Raw genomic sequence first — 22,221 nt, forward strand, 5'->3', positions numbered from 1 at the left:
AGAAAATGATGTGTAGAGTTTGTGAAACTGCCCTTATTTAGGCGATTAATTTAATTTAAATTAAATTAAATTAAATTAAATTAAATTAAATTATTTCTTCTGAGTCCTGGATTTCCACAAAATGTGATTTAGGACAGAGACAGAGGTCTCTTCAAAGTTTTGATTGGCGGATAAACCATTCTTGTCCATCTCTCAGTTCCTGATCTTTGAATGCCTACCAGGCTGACAACTAAGAAAGAAAGAAAGAATTTCCTGTTGAATTTTTTCCTTCAGCTTCAAAGCAACGAAGCAGTGGTCCTATTTTAACCCGTTTTCTGTCTCTTCGTTTCAGGCTCAACTACGATACTTGGTTAGTCTACCTTTGATCAGTTTCCATCCATTGTTTCTTGTCCTGTCTTCCGGTCCTTTGGAAAATAGGTTGATTTCCCCCCCCCCACTCTACTTTGAGGGGCTGCCACAAAGAAGAGGGGGTCAATTTATTTTCCAAAACCCCAGAGAGCAAGACAAGAAACAATGGATGGAAACGGATCAAGGAGAGAACCAACCTGGAACTAAACTTCCCAACACTGAGGACAATTAACTAGTGGAACATCTTCCCTCCAGAAGCTGTGGGTGCTTCATCACTGGAGGCTTTTAGGAAGGAACTGGACCGCCACTGGTCTGAAATGAAATAAGGTTTCCTGTTTAAGTAGGGGGTTGGACTAGAAGACCTCCAAGGTCCCCTCCAGCACTATTCTGATTGATAAATCAACTCCTTACATAGATAAAAATGGCCAAACAACCTCAAGAGGTACGTTCCAGGCGTAGTAGACCATGTGCTTATATTCATCCATCCACACTTCTGCTACACGCAAGGCGTTTCTCCTCACAGCAAGGGACAAATCCGGTAAATAGGGCTTGTGGGCTCGCTCCAGGTGGGCAATCCTTGCACACGGCAAGACCTCAACACTCCCGCCGCACAGCCAAGCCTGTGGTAAAATAATTTAATTTTATTTTATTGAATTTATATACCACCCTACTCCCAAAGGACTCAGGGCGGTGAACAGCCATAGAATAAAACATATAAATACAAAATTTAAAATAAAATAAAACGAATTAAATAATTTGGCTGAACAAATTTAAAACCCCAATAATTTAAAACCAAATTTAAAATTTCCATTTAAAAAGGGGAAAGACTTAGGTCAGGCCAGCTTGATGAAATAAGAAAGTCTTGAGCGCATGACGGAAGGTACGCAGATTCGGGATCTCCATATCTCCGGGGGGAGCTCGTTCCAGATAGTAGGTGCCCCCACAGAGAAGGGTCTCCCCCTGGGGGCCGCCAGTCGATGTTTGGCTGACTGCACCTGGAGGAGCCTCTCTCTATGGGAGCGTACTGGTCGGTGGGAGGCTATTGGTGGTAGCAGGCGGTCCCGTAAATAACCAGGTCCTAAGCTATGGAGCGCTCTAAAGGTGATAACCAAACCTTGAAGCGCATTCGGAAGACCACCGGGAGCCAGTGCAGCTTGTGTAGGAGAGATGTTACATGGGAGTGCCACGTCGCTCCCGTCACCACCCACACACCGTACTCTGCGCCAGTTGGAGCCTCCGAGTGCTCCTCAAGGAGAGCCCCATGTAGAGAGCGTTACAATAGTCCAGACGGAAGGTGACGAGGGCATGAGTGACCGTGCGTAAGGAGTCCCGATCTAGAAAGGGACGCAACTGGCGGATTAGGCGAACCTGATGAAAAATCCTCCCGGTCACAGCCGTCAAGTGCTCTTCACAGACTTCATTTGTCTTTTCATAAGAATAACCGCGAGGCATATGATTAAGCAACGGGATAGCTTTCTTCCCTGAGTTGTGGGGGCTCCATCACTGGAGGTTTTCGAAAATAGATTGAACAACCATTTGACCAAGATGTTATAAAGTCTCCTGTCTTCAGCAGGAGGTTGGACTAGAAGACCTCTAAGGTCCTTTCCGGCTCTATCATTCTACATTCTATATGACTCTTTTTTTCCCTCAAGAATCATGGCGGTAGCAAACTGCTGATTGAGGAAAGGAGCTCTACCCACTAGGCCGACTCACAAGAGGCCTCTGATTGGTTGCATCTGTAAGCTTCTCTCCCTTGGTCCAAGCAACACCCCACACTTTGAAAAAAAACACCCATCCTCCTCTCCTCCAACTGATCTATAACAGTGATGGCGAATCTTTTCGGCAATGAGTGCTCAAACTGGAACATGTGCACTGGAGCGCTGGAAATATGAAGACCAGCTGGCTGCCCAGCTGGTTTTTGAGTTTCTGCCACGTGCATGGGCCTGGGCACCTGGTCTTTGGGTTTCTGGCGAACGCATGGGCCCCGGCCAGCTGATCTTCAGGTTTCCAGCACGCGCATGGGCCCCGGCCAGCTGATCTTCGGGTTTCCGGCACGCACATGGGCCCCAACCAGCTGGTCGTTGGGTTTCTGGCACGTGCATGGGCCTCGGCCAGCTGGTCTTCGGGTTTCTGGTGCGAGCATGGGCCCCGGCCAGCTGGTATTCGGGTTTCTGGCATGCACATGGGCCCCAACCAGCTGATCTTCGGGTTTCCGGCACGCGCACGGGCCCCAACCAGCTGGTCATTGGGTTTCCGGCACGCGCATGGGGCCCGGCCAGCTGGTCATTGGGTTTCCGGCACGCGCATGGGCCCCAACCAGCTAATCTTCGGGTTTCCGGCACGGGCATGGGCCCCGGCCAGCTGATCTTCGGGTTTCCGGCACGCGCATGGGCCCCAGCCAGCTGGTCTTCGGGTTTCCGGCACGCACATGAGCCCTGGCCAGCTGGTCATTGGGTTTCTGGCACGCACATGGGCCCCAACCAGCTGATCTTCAGGTTTCCGGCACGGGCATGGGCCCCGGCCAGCTGGTCGTTGGGTTTCTGGCACGCACATGGGCCCCAACCAGCTGATCTTCGGGTTTCCGGCACGGGCATGGGTCCTGTCCAGCTGGATTTGGGGTTTCTTGCGTTTCGGCATGTGCGAAGACCAGCTGGCCGATGCGCACGTGCACGCAGGAAACCCGAAAAGCAGCTGTCGACAGTGCGCATGCCCACAGAGAGGGCACTGCATGCCACCTCTGGCATGCGTGCTACAGGTTTGCCATCATGGATCTAAAATATAAAATTTAAATAAAATATAGGTATATAAATACCTATATAAAATATACCTTTTATATTATATACCTATAGGTAGTCCTCGACTTACAACTACAACTGAGCCCAAAATTTCTATCGCTAAGCGAGACAGTGGTTAAGTGAGCTGGGCCCCATTTTACGACCTTTCTTGTCATTGTTTTTAAGTAAATCGCTGCAGTTGTTAAGTCAGCAAGATGGTTGCGAAGTGAATCTGGTTTCCCCATTGACTTTGCTTGTCGGAAGGTCGCAAAAAGGGATCACATGAACTGGTATTAAAAAAGACGAATAAAAAAAAAATCTCACTCTGAGGCCCAATTCCACATTTTCTCCTCCATAAATGTGCATTCCACCATCCAGAACACCAATCTTCCCCAAAAATTCTCGGTTCGCGGCAAGTATTCCCATTATAGAAGGACTCCTAAGACAAAGAAGACAAAAAGGATCATCGGCTTTTATTCATGAATATTTATCATCGGGCTACTATTTGAATGGACCATTAAATAGAATTCGGGAATGGATACAGATACTTAATAATAAATTTCCATTCCAGAGGACCAAGAGACAGATATAAAATAAAATAAATACCATATTTTTTGGAGTATAAGACACATCTTTTTCCCCAAAAAAGAGGGTGAAAGTCTGGGTGCGTCTTATACTCCGAATGTAGCCCCACCCAGCTTCTCAAACGGAGGTTTCAGAGGCTGAAAAAAGCATCAGAAACGAAGCTTCAGAAAAAAGCCTCCAAACAGAGCTTGAGAAAAAAAGCCTCCAAACAGAGCTTGAGAAAAAAAGCCTCAGAAACAGTTTTTCAGAAAAAAGCCTCAGAAACAGAGTTTCAGAGGCTTTTTTTCTCAAGCTCGGTTTCAGAGGCTTTCAGAGGCAGAAATTTTTTTTTTTTCTGAAACAGAGTTTCGGTTTCAGAGGCAGAAAAAAAACCCTCTGAAACAGAGGTTTCAGAGGCTGAAAAAAAAGCAAGGTAAAGAGCTCACAACCAACGAACCTGTTGCTAAAATTCACCTCTGGGAACAGCTGATTGGGGGTATTCCGGGAGGCCAATCCACCTGCCAATCAGCTTTTTTTCTTATTTTCCTCCCCAAAAACTAAGGTGCGTCTTATACTCTTATACTCCAAAAAATAGAATATCTTGAACCACACAAATTGTTTGCTTTAGTTTGGCAAGATTCTGTCTATAGGTGGCTTAGAAAAAACTTGGTTCTTGGTGCCTGACATATTGCTTCATTGAATATATATATAAATCCACTTATTTTCATTCCAGAAAAGTTGAGGCGATACCAGCTTCAGCCTGTATCGGTATAACTTACCGGATTGGTGCCGTTTGGTCTTTCAGCGCATACCAGTCTTCTGGTATGGACTCGTAGAGACACCAAAGAGCCCAGTCAAATCCATCGGCGGCCTCGGCGTACTGAGTGAGTTGGAAGTCATCAAAACGGATGTTATCAAACACCGGTGATATGATAATGGTGTGATCCTCCTTGATCCGAGAGAGAATTGGTTCAGCCCTTCGTCAAAGCAGAAGAGAGTTCGTGGATCTATGTAGGACTTTTAAAATCAATGTGCGCTTTTCCTCTTTTTTTTAAAACTCCCCGCCTGTAACATGGCTTCCTATCCGAAGCAGCCCGTTGAAAGAAGCAGCTAATTCTAAATTCTGCCCAGATCCCTTTGATTTCTTCATTTGGGATTGTGATTGTGTTTTATCGGTCCAAGAAATGGATTCCAATCACCATTGGACATTGTGATTTCAAATAACAAAAAGAAGAAAGAAATGCCAGTCTTAATTCCTTAATTTTTAATTCCTTAATTTTAAAAAAAAAATGCCATGTAGGAAATGACCAGTCTGAGCCAGAGGGAGGAGTCAAATGCCTCATCAGTCTCGAGTCCCTTCGTGCCCACAAGAGATCTACCTTGAATTCCATTGGTTCTTATCTACCGCCAATTTGTTTTCACCATTAGTAGTTCAGATTCTTGTAGAGAACTTAAGTTCTAGGTTGTTTCTCTCTTTTGATTAGTTTCCATCCATTGCTTTTTGTCCTGCCTTCAGGTGTTTTGGTAAATAGGTTGTGTTAGGATATGGTTTGAGCCTAACAAGTTGTCCAGGCAATATATGTGTTCTGTGACTTTAACATGGATATGTATTGTGTGACTTTGTTTTACTGCTGATTCATTGTAATGCTGAGTCATGCTGTAATTAGATAATCACTGGTTGTAACCGTATTTAAGAAAGGTACTGTAAAGTATTCAGTTGATGATATGCTACCACAGTGTGTGGAGTTGCTATCATTGTGCTATCATCGTTGGATGGATCTGCTACCATCGTGGTTTGTGACCAGAGTGAACTTGTTATTCTAACCAACTACTGTTTGTGTGGTAAGAAGAGTTTTTGTATCACTGGACTGATTTAACTGGCAAAGACTTGGATTGATTTAAAGACTACGAGATTGTTTTTTCACTATAAAGTAAACTTTTGATAAACCAGTTTGCACATCTCTTATTCATTGCTCTCAGCAACTTTTCTCTGTGCTCTACACTCTGCTGGTTGGTAACACAACAACAATATCCTTAACAGGTTGAACCCCTCTTCTTTATGGCAGCCCTCAAATATTGGAAGACTGCTATCATGTCACCCCTAGTCCTTGTTTTCATTAAACTAGACATACCCAATTCCTGCAACCGTTCTTTATATATTTTAGCCTCCAGTCCCCTAACCCTCTTTGTTGCTCTTCTCTGCACTCTTTCCAGAGTCTCAACATCCAGAGTCTTTACATCATTCTGACCAAAACTGGATGCAGGATTCCAAGTGTGGCTTTACCAAGACATTATAAAGTGGTATTAACACGTCACGTGGCTTTGATTCTCTCCCTCTGTTAATGCAGCCTAGAACTGTGTTGGCTCTTTTTGGTTGCTGCTGCACACCGCTGGCTCATATTTAAGTGATCGTTCACGAGGACTCCTGATATTCTTCTTGGAGATACAGTTATTGAGCAAGGTTCTACCTATTCTATACCTGTTTTTAGCTATCTCTCAGGAGAATTAATCTCTTAGCGCAGTTAATGGGAAATGGACCTGTTGAGTGACTCTCTGGAGATGGACGATGTTCTAGACCAGGGGTGTCAAACACAATTTCATTGAGGGACACATCAGGGTTGGGTTTGATGGGGTGGGTGTGGCTGGGGTGGGCGTGGCCAGCATGTCAGGGGGGTGCCTGTGGTGGCCCAAGCGCTCTGCCAGTGAAAACGGGTGTCAAGTTTCCGAAAGATGCCCTAATTAATTCATGAGCCATGATCCAAACTTCGAAGGAAATATAGTCATTTATTAGGAGCAACATTCCGGCAATACTCGGATGCAGTTAGGACTGATCCTACGTAGATTTACATTTCCCTATGACCCTGTCTCTCCCCTCCTCTCTGGCCATGTCATAAATCACATTCTCCAATTAACCACTTTGGCTGGCTGTGAAACCTAACACCCTCCTTCTGATTGCGGTCAGAAAGAATGTATGGAATTCACTTCAGTTCTCCCTCCCTCCTGCTCATGGCAACTTGAAAGCTTTGCAAGTTGACAACGGGCTCCCGAGCTCCATTTTCGGCTGCAACCCTCTGCCAGTGACAACAGAGCTCGGGAAGGGCCACACGCGGCCCGCACGAGCTCCGTTTTCGGCTGGGATGGCCTCCTGCAACTCTCAGCCAGAGAAAACGGAACTCAGGAGGGCCACGCACAGCCCTCACGAGCTCCATTTTTGCTGGCAGAGGCACTGTGGGCCGGTCCTTCACTGTTTCTGGGGCAGCCCCATGAGCCAGATCTAAGCACCTCGTGGGCCGGATCTTGACACCCCTGTTCTAGACTTACCAGTTCGTGTTGACTTCAATATGTGCATCCAGAATAGCCACCACGTCTGCCAGAGATGCTCTCCAGCCAGAAATCCGAGCTTCTGTGAGGCCCTTCCTTTCTTCATGTCTCACAATTTTCAGCAATCCAGGATGTTTGTCGTTGAACTTTTTGATATGTTCTTCCAAAGGACCTTTAAGTTCCTCTGGCAAAAAAAAAAATGCAACAGATTTTAACAATATTAATTTGAGAGGTTCATGCCAGAATAAAGTAAGTATAAAATATATAAAAATATATAAAAAGTAAGTATAAAATATATAAAATAAAGTAAGATCGAATCTCGCCAGGCTCAAGGTTGACTCAGCCTTCCATCCTTTCTAAGGTAGGTAAATTGAGGACCCAGTTTGTGGGGGCAATAAGATGACTTTGTATAAATATACAAAAGTATGAAGCTATTACTTAACGCACTGTAAGCCGCCCTGAGTCTCCGGAGAAGGGCGGCATATAAATCAAATTAAAAAAAAAAAAAATACAGGAGGAAATTCCACTTTTGTTACACAGCTAAAATGTCCATTCTCTCTTCATTACAGGTAGTCCTCCCCTTACAACAGTTCATTTAGTGACCATTCGAAGTTACAACGGGGCTGAGAAAAGTGACTTGTGACCCTTTTTCACACTTACGACCGTTACAGGATCCCCAGAGTCATGTGATTTACATTTGGATGCTTGACAGCTGACTCACATTTATGACGGTTGCAGTGTCCCCGGGTCATGTGATCCCCTTTTGCGACCATTTAGCCAGCAAAGTCAACGGGGAAAGCAGATTCACTTAATAACCATGTTACTAATTTACGAACTGCAGATATTCCCTTAACAATTGTGGAAAAGAACGGTCGTAAAACGGGGCAAAATTCACTTAACCACAGAAATGCTGGGCTCCATTGTGGTCATACATCAAGGACTACCTGTATTTAATAATGTTGAGCGATATTTGGTTATTAAAATAAGAAGAAGAACACACAAGGGCCTTGATAGTACAGTGGTCTAAAACACCCTGTTATTAAGACCAGCTGCCTGCAATTACTGCAGGTTCGAATCTTACCAGGCTCAAGGTTGACTCAGCCTTCCATCCTTTCTAAGGTAGGTTAAATGAGGACCCAGTTTGTGGGGGCAATAAGATGACTTTGTATAAATATACAAAAAAGTATGAAGGCTATTGCTTAACGCATTGTAAGCCGCCCTGAGTCTTCGGAGAAGGGCGGTATATAAATCAAATTAAAAAAAAAACAAGGCCATGCCGAAGTAGTAACAATGGTACGTTAGAATGCCTGCAAGAAATACCTTTTGTCTGCAAACAAGAACTGGTGGGATCACAAAAATAGACCAAGTGATAGAAAAAGAAGAAGCTCAATCGCTTTGGGACTTTAGAATTCAAACAGAATCAGAATCAGAACAGAGCTGCAAGGGTCCTTGGATAGTCGGGGACTATCTGAAGTTCGGTAGAAGCCCCTGATTTCGTGAAAAAGAAGTTTGCTCACGGAAAGACCTCAGACCATGCTACTTACCATTTGAACTGAAATCGTCAATTAGGATAATTTCTTTCAGGAGGTGAGATGGTGTTCGGTTAATTATGCTGGTGATGGCACGTAAGATGATGGAGGTAGCCTCGTTAAAGAATATAAGGACCACGCTAACGGTTGGGAGATCATGCGAATATTTTTTCTCTCGACATCTGGAGGAAACCAGGCGAAATGAATATTCGTTACATTATTGTGGCGCAAGGCAAGGGAAGGATTGCAAGAACTGCAGAATAACAGAATAACAAAGTAGGATGGGACCTTGGAGGTCTTCTAGTCCAACCCCTGCTCAAGCTGGGAGCATGTCACCGGAGTTTACAGCCGCTCGGCCCCTTCTCATCTTCCTCCCCAACAATGGCGAGACCCATCCGGGGCTCGACAAGGAGATCCTGTAGCAGTGATGGCTAACCTTTTTGCCGTCGCGTGCCAAAAGCGGGGGGAGAGCGGGGGGATCGTGCGCGTGCGTGCCCACACCCATAATTCAATTCCCACCCGTGCCCCACCCTCCTGCACACGTGCGCATGCTCCTCCTGCGCTCCCCCCATTTTTGGCACGCGATGGCACAGTGGGCCCATTTTTCACTCTCCCCAGGCTCCAGAGCCTTCCTCAACACCCCTAGGAGGCCCTCCGGAGGCCGGAAACAGCCCATTTCTCAACTTCCGGTGGGCCCGGAAGGCCCGAAAATCAGCTGGCCGGCGGGCACATGTGTGCTGGAGTTGAACTCGTGTGCCCTCAGATATGGCTCCGCCACCTGTGGCACCTGTGCCATAGGTTCGCCATCACAGTCCTATAGCCTATACCACGGATGGCTAACCTTTTTGCCATCACGAGCCAAAAGCGGGAGGCTGGGGGTGGGTCGCGTGCATGCCCACACCCATAATTCAATGCCCCCCTGTCATTAATTAATTAATGTCACTAAGGAGATTGACTTTTCTGACAGAAAAGTAGCACCATGAAGAGACACACCAATGCTGCCGCTTTTTAGAATGTGTCCCAGGTAGTCCTCGACTTACAACAATTTGTTCAGGGACCAACGTTGCAAGAGAACTGAAAGAAGTCATTTATGACCATTTTCCACATTTACGGCCGTTGCAGCATCCCCGTGGTCATGTGATCAAACATGACACCTGGCAACTGACTTGTATTTATGATGGTCGCAGTCTCTAACTTAACACCTGCAGTGATTCACTTAACCGTGGCGAGAAAGGTCTTAAACAGGGCAAAACTGACTTAACGACTGTCTCCCTCAGCAACAGAAACATTGGGCTCAATTGTGGTCGAAATTCGAGGATTATCTGTATTCGGCTCTGCCTTCAACCTTTCCAATCTGCCCTCTGTGTCAGCCTGTTCAGTGGTGGGTTCCTCCCGGTTTGGCCGAGCTGGTAGCGGGTGACGATATGACGTCACCAAACCGGTTCTCTTTGTTCGGGAGCTGGGCCCTCCTGCCTCTCCCCCCCGCATTATTCTTACCTTTTATTTGGCCCCGCCCCCAATCTATTTGCTGCCTCCCGAGTCTTAGCTGATCGGCTAGAAGGAAAAAAACTGTTTAAACTCTTGCCACCGGGCTTCAAAGGGCTGCCCTACAGCTGATCAGTGTTAAAAGGTAGTGTGGTGGTAGACCGGTGCCTCCAAAAACAAATGAGTAGACCGGTACAGCTCTGCAAGCAGTTTAAAGCCTTGTAGATGGAGAAGATGCTACTTCACCTGGGAGGTCGGGTATCCTTCAAAGGCCTTTCCAGAGGCAAGCGATCACTGAGGTAAACATTGTACCCGTACTTATCGAAAAGTTTCTGGGCTACAATTTGCTGGTCCTCCATTAAATCTTTGCCCCATCTCTGGAACAGAGGAGAATCTGGGAACCGCATCCTGGGAGGCGCCTCAGGTTCCTTCCGGTTTTCCTTGCCCTGTTGGTCTACTTGTATTTCCTGGTGTGGCTTCTCGGGCAAATTCAATTCATTTGCTGCCTTCTTTTTTCCCTCTGATAATTTTATGTAATTTGCTGAAAAAACACAAAACAGAAGCAATAGGCAGAGAGATAAAATGCCCAAACCTCATAAAGAAATAACTTAGAATAGAACATAGAGTCATAGGGTTGGAAGAGAACTTGAATGGAATAGAATAACAGTATTGGAAGGGGCCTTGGAGGTCTTCTAGTCCAACCCCCTGCTCAGGCAGGAAGCCCTATAGCATTTCAGATAAATGGTTGTCCAACATCTTCTTAAAAACTTCCAGTGTTGGAGCATTCACAACTTCTGGAGGCAAGTTGTTCCACTGATTAATTGTCCTCACTGTCAGGAAATTTCTCCTTAGTTCTAGGTTGCTTCTCTCCTTGACCAGTTTCCATCCATTCCTTCTTGTCCTGCCCTCAGGGGCTTTGGAGAATAGCTTGACTCCCTCTTCTTTGTGGCAGCCCCTGAGATACTGGAACACTGCTATCATGTCTCCCCTAGTCCTTCTTTTCATCAAACTAGACATACCCAGTTCCTGCAACCGTTCTTCATATGTTTTGGCCTCCAGTCTCCTGATTATCTTTGTTGCTCTTCTAGAATCTTCTTTGTTGCACTCTTTCTAGACTCTTTCTACACTAGAGTCTTGACATCTTTTTAGAAGACCTCCAAGAAGACTTGGAGGTCTTCTCCTCCAACCCCCTGCTAGAGTTAGAGTTAGGACTCCTATAAAGACGAGGGGAGAGGGGAGTCAAGGCATTTTCCAAAGCACCTGAGGGCAGGACAAGAAGCAACGGATGGAAACTAACCAAGGAGAGAAGAAACCTAGAACTGAGGAGAAATTTCCTGACAGTTAGAACAATTACCCAGTGGAACAACTTGCCTCCAGAAGCTGTGCTTGCTCCATCACTGGAGACTTCTAAAAAGAGATTGGACAGCCAGTTGTCTGAAATGATATAGGGTCTTCTAGTTGAGAAGACCTCCAAGGTCCCTTCCAGCTTTATCATTCTGTATTCTGGATGTATGGCCATTTGCAATATCTCTTAATCAGTCTCTTGTCCACTCTGTTTTTGAAAGCCTCCAGTGATGGGGTACCCACAACTTTCTGAAGGCAACCTGTTCCATTGCTTGATGGCTTTCGCCATTAGGAACTTTCTCTTAGGCTGCTTCTCTCCTTGGTTAGTTTCCAACCATTGCTTCTTGTCCTGCCTTTCGGTGCTTTGGAAAATAGTTTGACCCACCCCCCTCGTCTTTATAGGACCCCTAACTCTAATTCTAACTTTAGCAGGGGCTTGGACTAGAACAGGGGTCACCAATCTTTCGGACCTCAGGGACCACTAAGCTCATACTTTTAAATCCTGCGGACCACTAATATGATCTGTCTAATGACCGACTGGGTAGGCGTGGCTAGGTGGTCATGTGACTATGGTTAGTGACTGGATGAGCGTGGCCAACTCCTCGCCTCCCCACCCGGGCTCCTTAGGGCCCCAACAGGAAGCAGTTTGTTTATTTATTTATTTATTTATTTTATTGGTTTGATTTATATGCCACCCTTCTCCGGAGACTCAGGGCGGCTTACAATGCGTTAAGCAACAACCTTCCTATTTTTGTATATACCTGCTTAGTAGGGCTTTTTTGGGGCCCCCTAAGCGGTCTTCTTTTTTATACAAAGTCAGCTTATTGCCCCCACAATCCGGGTCCTCATTTTACCTACCTTGGAAGGATGGAAGGCTGAGTCAACCTTGAGCCTGGTGAGACTTGAACTCACAGTAATTGCAGGCAGCTGGCAGCTAAGTGCTACTTAACAGCACTTTAGTCTGCTGCGCCACCAAGGCTCTTACCAGTTGTTAGAGCTAACCAGCCACCACGAGAAAGAGTTGGCAAAAGAACTCAGTTCAAATTGGATCTGGCCGAGAAGGAGGCTCAGCAGAAGCACCTCACTGAGGACTAGGAGCATAGGCTTTCCAAGCAGAGCAAAGACCTGTGGGACTGCAAGGCCAGGTACTGGCAGCTGGAGGCTCAGCGGGCTGAGATGGTCAGCCAGTTCCAGGCCGTGATGCAGTCCCACTGGAACGAGGTCCTCCGGCTCTTTGCCACCAGCGGCGCTTCCCTCCAGCCTTCGCCCAAAACCCCGCACCAGGAGGCTGAAGCAGACCCCAAGTCGGAATTTCTGCCCCCCTCCGACCCACACAAGAAGACCTCGAAGGGGGAAGACTCTCTGCAGCAACACAAACATCCATTGCACGCATCCATCCCAAGGGGCGTAGTTTGAGGACCTCTGATTTAGTGCAATATTAAAAATGCAAATAATTTTTCTGCGGACCACCAAATTTTTTTCGCGGACCACCAGTGGTCCACGGACCACCAGTTGGTGACGACTGGACTAGAAGACCTCCAAGGTCTCTGCCAACCCTATTATCCGATGTTAATGACAACACTGGAGGCAAAACTTTTGTATATAAATATACAAAAGGATGAAGGCTATTGCTTAACGCATTGTAAGCCACCCTGAGTCTCCAGAGAAGGGCGGCATATAAATCTAATTTTTTTTTTTAAAAAAAAACCTTAATGGTTTTTATAGTTTTATTGGGGTTTTTTTTAAAAAAATTGAATTTTGTGTGTTTTATTGTTGTGAGCCGCCCTGACTCCTTTCGGAGATAGGGCGGCATATAAGACTAAATAATTAATAATAAATAGGAGCCTGGTTTAGCTCAACAGACAGAAGCACTGTAATTTAATACCAGCTGTCTGCAATTAAAGTAAGATCGAATCTCGCCAAGGCTCAAGGTTGACTCAGCCTTCCATCCTTTCTAAGGTAGGTTAAATGAGGACCCAGTTGTGGGGGCAATAAGCTGACTTTGTATAAATATGCAAAAAAGTATGAAGGCTATTGCTTAATGCATTGTAAGCCGCCCTGAGTCTCCGGAGAAGGGCGGCATATAAATCAAATTAAATAATAATAATAATAATAATAATAATAATAATAATAATAATAATAATACCATGGTCAAAAGGACAGAGGACATTTGCTGTAATGGAATCACACATCACAGTTAGAAGGAGGCAGAAATACCAGACGTAGATCAGGATGATGAATTGCAAGTTAATTTTGATCAAGGTAAATTTTGTTTTTGTTTTTTAACTCCGAACGCCGAACAATGGGCTTTTCACTTATTCATAATTGTGGGGCCAAATTCCACAAATACTTCTTGCTTTCCCAGCTTTGTGTCTGGTTGAATCAGATTTTGCTGCAATCGCAAAGGGGGGGGGGGCAAAATTAGCTTGGACAAAGATCTTCATGATCTGACCCTTCTCAGATTGAAATGTTGACACTCAAACGCTGGTTAAAAGGTCATCGAGGAAAAATGTCACACAGGTACTGGAAATGACAATGCCTGGCACTGATTCACCCAAATGTAATCAATATGGAAAATATTCAGGAGTGGCATTCACTGAACTTCGCTATTGGTTCGCAAATGTGAGCACGTATGCACAGGGCCTTGCGCACATGCGCAGAGGGTCAAAAATGAGACGTGATGACGTCTGGGCGGGTGGGCGGAGCTTCCCGCAGCCGCCACTTCCGGTTTGCCCAAACCAGATAGAACCAGCTAAATAGTTCATTAATAAGAACAGTGAGTCTGCTTACAGGAAGGAGACTTACAAGGACTGCTTGTAAGACTGCTTACAAGGACTGACATTGTGGTGTAATGAAAATAATCTCACACTTAACACCACAAAAATTAAAGAATTTATAATTGACTTCAGGAGGAAGAGAGATGTACATCTACCATTGTACATAAATGGTGAGGAGGTGGAGAGGGTGGGTAGTTTTAAATTTCTGGGCACTTATATCTCGGAGGACCTCTCATGGACTATGAATGCTAACATGCTTGTGAAGAAGGCACAGAAGGGGCTGTACTTCCTGAGAATGCTCAGGAAGATAAATCTATCTCAGCATCTACTTCTGTCCTACTATCGCAGCACTATTGAGAGTGTCCTGACATACGGTATTCTTGCATGGTATGGGAGCAGCTCTCTAGCGGACAAAAAAGCTCTACAGAGAATCATTAAAACTGCCCAGAACATCATCAAACTCCAGCTACCAGCCCTGGACGACATCTTCGAATCTCGCTGTTTGAGAAAGTTGCATAACATTCTCAGAGACTCTTCCCATCCTGCTTACAATCTTTTTGCACTGTTGCCTTCTGGCAGAAGATACAGAACAATTAAAACTCGGATCACACGTTTTCTTAATAGTTTTATCCCAGAGTTATAATTGCACTCAATAATGAACTAAAGGGTGAGCTATTGGACAGTACTACTTGGTCTGTTGTGTGGATGTTTGGGTGGTTTAGGGGTGGAGAATTGTGGTGGGTGGGAGTGCGTTTGGGGATTGTTATGTGTGTTGGACCTGGTCTTTGGGTGTTAAGTGAATTTCATTGTATGGGTATACTGTGTATGCACGTACAATGACAATAAAGTTATTTAATATTTAAATACCACCAATGAAAACATTACCAGATCCAAAGATATCCTGAATGAAAAAGGGGAACTTAAAACAAAGCATTTTGGTCTTAGGTTCTGAAGGATTCACCACTGGGAAGTATTATTGAGAAGTGGAAGTGAAGAAGAAGAACAAGTGGACTTTAGGAGTTGTCCAGGAAAGCATTAACCGGAAAGGGAATTATCCCCTCTCACCCAAGGAAGGCCACTGGTTGATCAAGCTGAGGAATAAGAACGAGCTAAAGGCCGTAGATGTCCACCCCAAATGTCTAACCTTGCTTGGCCATCTGTGCAGAGTGGGGATCTATTTGGATTACGAAGGGGGCCAGGTATCCTTTTATGATGCCATGTCCATGTCTCACCTCTACACTTTCATGGACACTTTCACCGAGAAGGTGTACCCCTACTTTTGCCCATGCCTTGACTCTGGAGAGAACAAGGAACCACTGAGGAACATAGCTTTCGATATGTAGAAGCACAGTGAAGATGGAGATGTCACCTCAGCCAATATGTCTGAGCCTGGCTCTGTGAGAGTTTATAGGATTGTGGGGTACGACCCCAGGACCAGTAGAACAGCCCATCCAGTTCCCTTGGACTTCTGCTGGGATTTACTCCTCGCTCTTTCCAAGAGTAGAGTAGTTCCTTTGTCCCTTTCGGTGGTTCAGCTAGGACAGGGGTCTGCAACCTTAAATACTCAAAAAACCATTTGGACCTGTTTCCCACAGAAAAGAAAACACCAGGAGCCACAAAACCTGAGTGGGCGTAGGCAACTCGATGTCACTCACTTCCACCAGTCACATGACACCCCCCTAGCCATACCTACCCAGCCGGTCATTAGGGCAGAGAACCAGTTGTTAAAAAACACTGGGAACCACAAAATCCTTTTGACATCTCTCTCTCTCCCCTCCCTCCCTCCCTCTCTGTCTCTGTCTCTGTCTCTGTCTCTCTCTCTTCCCCTTTCTCTGTATGTCTCTGTCTCTGCCCTGGCTGCTTCTCCATCCCCCACTGTCACCCTTACCTTCTCAGGCCAGGTGAGGAGTGACTGGGAGGGGAGGGCGAGGGGCGGGGCCAGACAATGGTGGGATCACCTGACAGGGAGCCACAGCAGAGAGCCCAAAGAGCCGCATGTGGCTCTGGAGCCACAGGTTGCTGACTCCTGAGCTAGGACAACCATCACATTTTGAAAAGGTAGCCAATGCCTCCTTGACCACTTAAAGAGATCTCCAATGGGATCCTCCGATTTCTTTCCGGGAGAATTTCCAACTGTAAGGTTGAGCAGAAGGATGTCTCCCAAGCGATTAGTGTTCCATTCCATAACATTATAAGAGTAATAATAATAATAAAGGTATCTTGATCAAATCAAAATAAAATGTTAAATTTAAGCGTGAAAAAAACCAAACAAATGAAGCAAGAACTGAGTAGTCAAGAGATGGACATAGTATGGAGGCCAGAAGCGCAGATACAATCTCAATATGAGAAGGGTGCTAAAATGTATGGTTTTCGTAAAGAATTAACAGAATTAATTCAGATATTAACAGGAACGAATGAAAAATCAATCAAGAAAAAATATAGCTACTTATTAAGCATCAAGATGGAAGACGAGCGAGTAAGGGAGACAATGATAGTATGGGCTAAAAAATGTTGGTTATACAATAGAATTAGATGAATGGCAGAAACTGTGGGATAGAAATGATAAATTAACGATCTCAACTGCATATGAAGAAAATCTTTATAAAATGTTTTATAGATGGCATTTTCCACCCTCAAGGTTGGCAAAGATGTTTAAGGATATGTCTGCTAAATGTTGGAAATGCCATCAGAAATCTGGTTCATATTATCACATGTGGTGGACATGCCCAAAAGCAAAAAAACCTACAAAACTACAAAGTTCCAACAAAACTACATACCGTACGTGTTTGGAAAAAATGGTACAACAACATATTGATTTAAAGCCCAAAATATTTTGGTTGGGCATTTTACCAGATAAAGTATAACAAGGGGAATACATATTTGATTTTACATGTACTGAATGCAGACAAAATTGTATTTGCACAACAATGGAAAAGTGAAGGGATCCCTACGGATGAAAATGTGCAGAAATGGATAGATTAACACTTACAATTAAAGAAAAGGAAGAAACTGAATACTTTTTGAGACTTGGGACTTATTTTATCAACGGTTAGCTGACAAAAACAGAAGTTAGAATTATGGAAATATAAGAAAAGGACCAATGAAAAAAAGGGAGGCTTGTTAAAGCGGATAAGCAAGTATCAGTACTATTATTATGATTATTACGATAGAATGAATATCAATGTAATGAACGTGGTTGATGATTATTTCCTAAAACTGTTTGTACCCAGACAACACGCTGTTTAACCAAAAATGGAATTTTTATATGGTATAAAATAAAAAACTTTATGCAAAAAAAGGGAGAAAAGAAGTGGAAACGACAAGTAAGAAATGTTGTGCCTCAGTGTTTATCTTGGTAAGAACCAAGTGCAAATTTCTGAGTAATAATTTTGTCGCAATAAAGGCGCAATAAAATCTTAAGAAATCCCATGTACCCTTCCTATCTCCTCTCCACTCCGCTGCTCTCCCCTGCTCTCTCCTCTCCTCCCCTGCTCTCCTCTCCTTCCTTGCTTTCCCCTACCTCCCTTCCCGTTCTCCCCTCCCCAGCTCTCTCTTCCCCTCTCCTGCTCTCTCCTGCTCTCTCCTCTCTCCTGCTTTCTCCTCTCCTCCCCTCCCCTCCCCTCTCCTTTACCCTCCTCTCCTCTGCCCTCCTGTGGTCTCCTCCACCCTCCCGTCCCCTGCTTCCTCCCACTTCCCTCCCTTCCTCTCCTCTCTTCTCTTTCCTCCCTCTCCTCTCCCCTCCTCTTTTATTTATTTTATTTTATTTTATTTATTTTGTTGAGTACATATTAGATAATATATATAAGTAGAAGCATGAATTGAATACACAAAATGAACACAATTAAAGGGAACATTAGGACAGGGACTGTAGGCACGCTGGTGCTCTTATGCACGCCCCTTACAGATCTCTTAGGAATGGGGTGAGGTCGATAGGAGACAGTTTTAGGATAAAGTTTTGGGGGTTTTGGGATGAGACCACAGAGTCAGGTAGAGCATTCCAGGCATTGGCCACTCTGTTGCTGAAGTCGTATTTTCTGCAATCGAGTTTGGAGCGGTTCACTTTAAGTTTGCATCTATTGTGTGCTCCTGTATTGTTGTGGTTGAAGCTGAAGTAGACACTGACAGGTAGGACATTGTAGCAGATGATTTTATGAGCTAATTTTCTTCCCTCTCCTCTCCCCAAACTTCCCCTCGGCTCCCCTTCCCTCCCTCTTTTCCTTCCTCTCTTGCACAAGAGGTCTGGTAACATCTTAGCTTCCCATGTTTATAAAAACATCTTAAAATATTCAGCAAAATCAGGAGAGGGAATTGATCCCAGCAGTTACTGGGTGCGTGAGCTACCTTCGGCTTTGTTCTCAGTTGCTATTCGGAGAATCCTTCTACTTCTCTTCTCTTGCCTTGCCTTCCTCTGCTTTTCATAAGCTCCTTGAAGAAACAGTTTTACTTAGCATTATAGGAGTATTTCGTAAATGACATGCACCCAGCATCCCTGAAAATTTAATAGCTGACGATATTTCTACTTGATAACTTGCATTAAGAAGCATTTGGTACTGGAAAAAGGAAGAAACCCCTCTGGAAGAAGAAATAATAAGGAAGATTTTGACGTGTGAAGAAATGGACAGGATGACACTAGAACTCAAAAACAAGAATGAGACAGAATACTATAAAATCTGGAATAATCTGGTATTATTGGTTGGAAAGGAGAAAAGGAGTTGAAACAAAAAAGATTTAGGGTTTGTAGAATGAATACTGGGTAGTATTAATAAATGTATATAGTAAACAAATAGTAAACAGATAGTAAATGAAGATAAGGGATATGTATATAAGAACAAAGTAGCAATGTATGTTAAATAGTAATTATATTTATTGTTATGGAAAGAATATGTATAGATATGTTAAGACCAGGATGGTCACACTGTGGCCAATGTTTTTAATGTTTATTCAATAAAAAACTTTTTAATAAAAAAAAAAAGAGGAGCATTTGGTACATGGCATGCAGCAATGTTTAGTTACAGTTCTAAATTGTTGGACTTCAAAGCTAGAGTTCACATTCATGATTGAAACTGCAAAAATTGCAGTGATGAAATATAACACTTGTCAAATAATTGTTTAAACCCCACAATATGACCAATAGTAATAGCGGTTTGAATGGAGAGCCAGAGGCTAGCTATGTAATCTACTTCATAATTATTTATTTATCAAATTTATTGGCCGTCCATCGTACTGCAGGGCAATTTATATATTAGTTATATAACTAATATTAGGCAAAATTGTTTCTTTCTCACCTGTTTTGTTTTGAATTACTTCTCCCGGAAAAGGCCAGAAAACAATACTCAAGGAAAATGACAAGTTTTGAAATTCAGAACAATGAAATCCGATACAATACAGGTAGTCCTTATGGCCACAATTGAGCCCTCACTTAGCACAATTGTTGCTAAGTGAGACATTTATTGAGTTCATTTTATGACCTTTCTTGCCACGTTAAGTGAATTATTTCAGGTGGCACGTTAGGAACCTGGCTGTTAAGTGAATCTGGCCTTCCCCGATGACTTCACTTGCCAGAAGGTCACAAAAGAAGATCACGTGACCTCAGGACGCTGCGATTGTCATAAATATCAAGCATCCGAATTTTATTCATGTGACCGCGGCCACAAGTGTTTAAAAACGGTCATAAACCACTTTCTCCCCGTGCCCGTTGTAACTTTGGATTGTCACAAAATGAACCGTTGTAAGTTAGAGGACCACCTGCAATACGCTCCGAGAGGTTTCTACGGCATTGTTATAATAAAGATAGAATAACAGAGTTGGAAGGGACCTTTGGAGGTCTTCTAGTCCAACCTCCTGCTTAGACAGGAAAGCCTCACTAGAAAATGGCGCCTTTCCTTACTTACATAGATTGAGGAACAGGGCCTCGATTTTTTCAAGATGTCCGACGAAGTCGTTCTCCTTCGCGGAATCCAAAGCTCGTTGCTCTCGATGTCCGCCGGGTTCCCTCCTTAGGCTCTGCATTTCGTGTTTCACGTGCATCACAAACAAGATATTCACAGCAAAGAACAGGATAAACAACGTAGGAAGGAAACCTGGCCACTTCCGTCCTAGCACCATTGCGGAAGCTCTATAATTCCCACCGAGGTATCTTCTCCAGATGATCAGGAAAAGAAGAGATTCCACCACCACCACCACTCTGGACAGGAAGAAGATTTTCCTGGATATCTAAGAAGCCTGTCGTGACAGTTTATAGTCCGTAGAAGCAGAGGGCGGGGCTGAGCTGGTGTCCCTTACATTTGTGTGCCTTCTCACACAAAAGTACAGGCAACAAAACTTCCCAGCCCATTATTTGGCTTGATCTGTTGAATTTCTATAATCACCTCCTTCACCTGCCTGTCTCCGGGAGGCTCCGACACAATTCAATTGCAAAAACAAACGAACAATTAACAACCAGGTGGTGAAAAGTTACAAACATAGAACAAGGGTTCGGGGAAAATCTCACACACCGTGTAACCATTTCGCGGGCTTCAGGTCTCTGTGGGATTCCCAGAGCCGGAGCAATTTTACATAGCTTGCAGAAGGAACGCACACTGCGTGTTTTATGTCCGTCCTCGGATTTTTCATAATTCCGAAGTGAATGTCACAAATGCACATGTTTGCAAAGTGGGCTCTTCTGAATTTTAAGCTGACTGGAGTTGTTCAGTTCCAACCCACCATTCAGCCTTGGAAAAGGCATTCCTTCATTCTCTTATTCTCAACACAGGACTGAAATGACCAAGACCTTCTTACAGTAGTGGCCAAAATTGTGGAAATCTTTTGGGAAAAGTGTACTTTCTAAAAAGTATTCACTTAACAACCATGTTACTCACTTAACAGCTGATTCACTTCACTAAATGGGACAAAATCCACTTAACAACCATCTTGTTTAGCAACTGAAACGCTGAGGTTGTAAATCAAGGACTACACATACAGTAGTGGCCAAAATTGGGGAAACCTTTTAGGAAAAGTGTATTTTCTAAAACTAGCTAATAACACCACTTTTTTTGGGAGTAGTACCATAAAATTATATATCAACGGATATATTTGTAAAATATACTCCCTTTCTATGTGTATTTTAATTGGTCTCTGACCGCAATAAAAAGCTTACTTACTATATCAATGGAAAGATAATTTAATCAAGAATGTAATACAATCACTTTTATGAAGGGTTTGCTATTAGAATAGCAGTTACAGTATAAAGAAGAAAAAGTGAAACACGTAGGAAAAACGAGATATACAAAAATGATCCCCATGTCAGTTAATACTTCGTTGGGTAACCTTTAGCATGAATGACGGCCTTACAACGTCTTCCCATGGAGTGAACCAAGTCTTTTAGTTCTGCAGTTGTTCTAATGTGAAACCAAGATTGAATGATGGCTTCTATTAACTGGGTTTTATTGCTGGGTCGCTTCTGACTAAGAAGTTTCTTTAGTCAGCTCCATAGATTTTTAATTGGGTGAAGGTCTGGGCTATTCCCAGGCCATTCCAGCAGTGGAATAGGATTATCTTGAAACTCCAAAAAAAAAGTGGTGTTATTAGCTATCAAATCTCAAAAATACGCTTTTCCCAAAAGGTTTCCACAATTTTGGCCACTACTGTAGATCTTGGGTCATATCAAGCTGGATGGTAACATCACCTAGCTAAGTTTCCTTCTCTGAAATTCAGGTGGACGTGCTGCCTCATTCATCTTCTCTGCTAAATATGGGATGTTTCTCCAGGACTAAAACTAGAACCATCTACTTCACGTTCTATTCAGAATAACAGAGTTGCTCAGGCAGGAGATCTTATATAATTCTGGACGAATGGCTGTCCAATCTCTTCTTGAAAGCCTTCAGTGATGGAGCATTGACAACTTCTGAAGGCAAGCCATTCTGCTGATTTACTGTTCTCACTGTCAGGAAATTTGTCCTTAAGTTCTAGGTTAGATCTCTCTTTGATACAGTAGTGGCCACAATTGTTGGGAAAAAGTGTATTTTTGAGTTTTGATGGCGAATAACACCACTTTTTTTTTGGTTTTGGGGTCTCTGCAGCGCTCGTGCGGGGCAGCAGGGG

The 22,221-nt window shown here is 44.0% G+C and overlaps 1 protein-coding gene across 1 annotated transcript in view; it reads right to left on the reverse strand.

Moving 5' to 3' along the window:
- GALNT8 (polypeptide N-acetylgalactosaminyltransferase 8) overlaps positions 1-20,247 on the reverse strand; it is a 26,282-nt gene extending 6,035 nt beyond the window's left edge. Inside the window, exons 1-7 of the mRNA XM_070947289.1 lie at positions 20,034-20,247; positions 10,268-10,562; positions 8,552-8,718; positions 7,008-7,191; positions 4,466-4,663; positions 3,447-3,561; positions 783-968 (exon numbers count right to left, since the gene is read on the reverse strand). Coding sequence (XP_070803390.1) covers positions 783-968; positions 3,447-3,561; positions 4,466-4,663; positions 7,008-7,191; positions 8,552-8,718; positions 10,268-10,562; positions 20,034-20,247 — 1,359 coding nt within the window. The remainder of the gene's footprint in view (positions 1-782; positions 969-3,446; positions 3,562-4,465; positions 4,664-7,007; positions 7,192-8,551; positions 8,719-10,267; positions 10,563-20,033) is intronic.
- Between the last annotated feature and the right edge of the window lie 1,974 nt (positions 20,248-22,221).

The sequence above is a fragment of the Pituophis catenifer genome, unplaced genomic scaffold, assembly GCF_029215685.1.
Source record: "Pituophis catenifer annectens isolate HBS135680 unplaced genomic scaffold, rPitCat1.0.hap2 SCAF_7, whole genome shotgun sequence".
NCBI classification, from domain to species: domain Eukaryota; kingdom Metazoa; phylum Chordata; class Lepidosauria; order Squamata; family Colubridae; genus Pituophis; species Pituophis catenifer.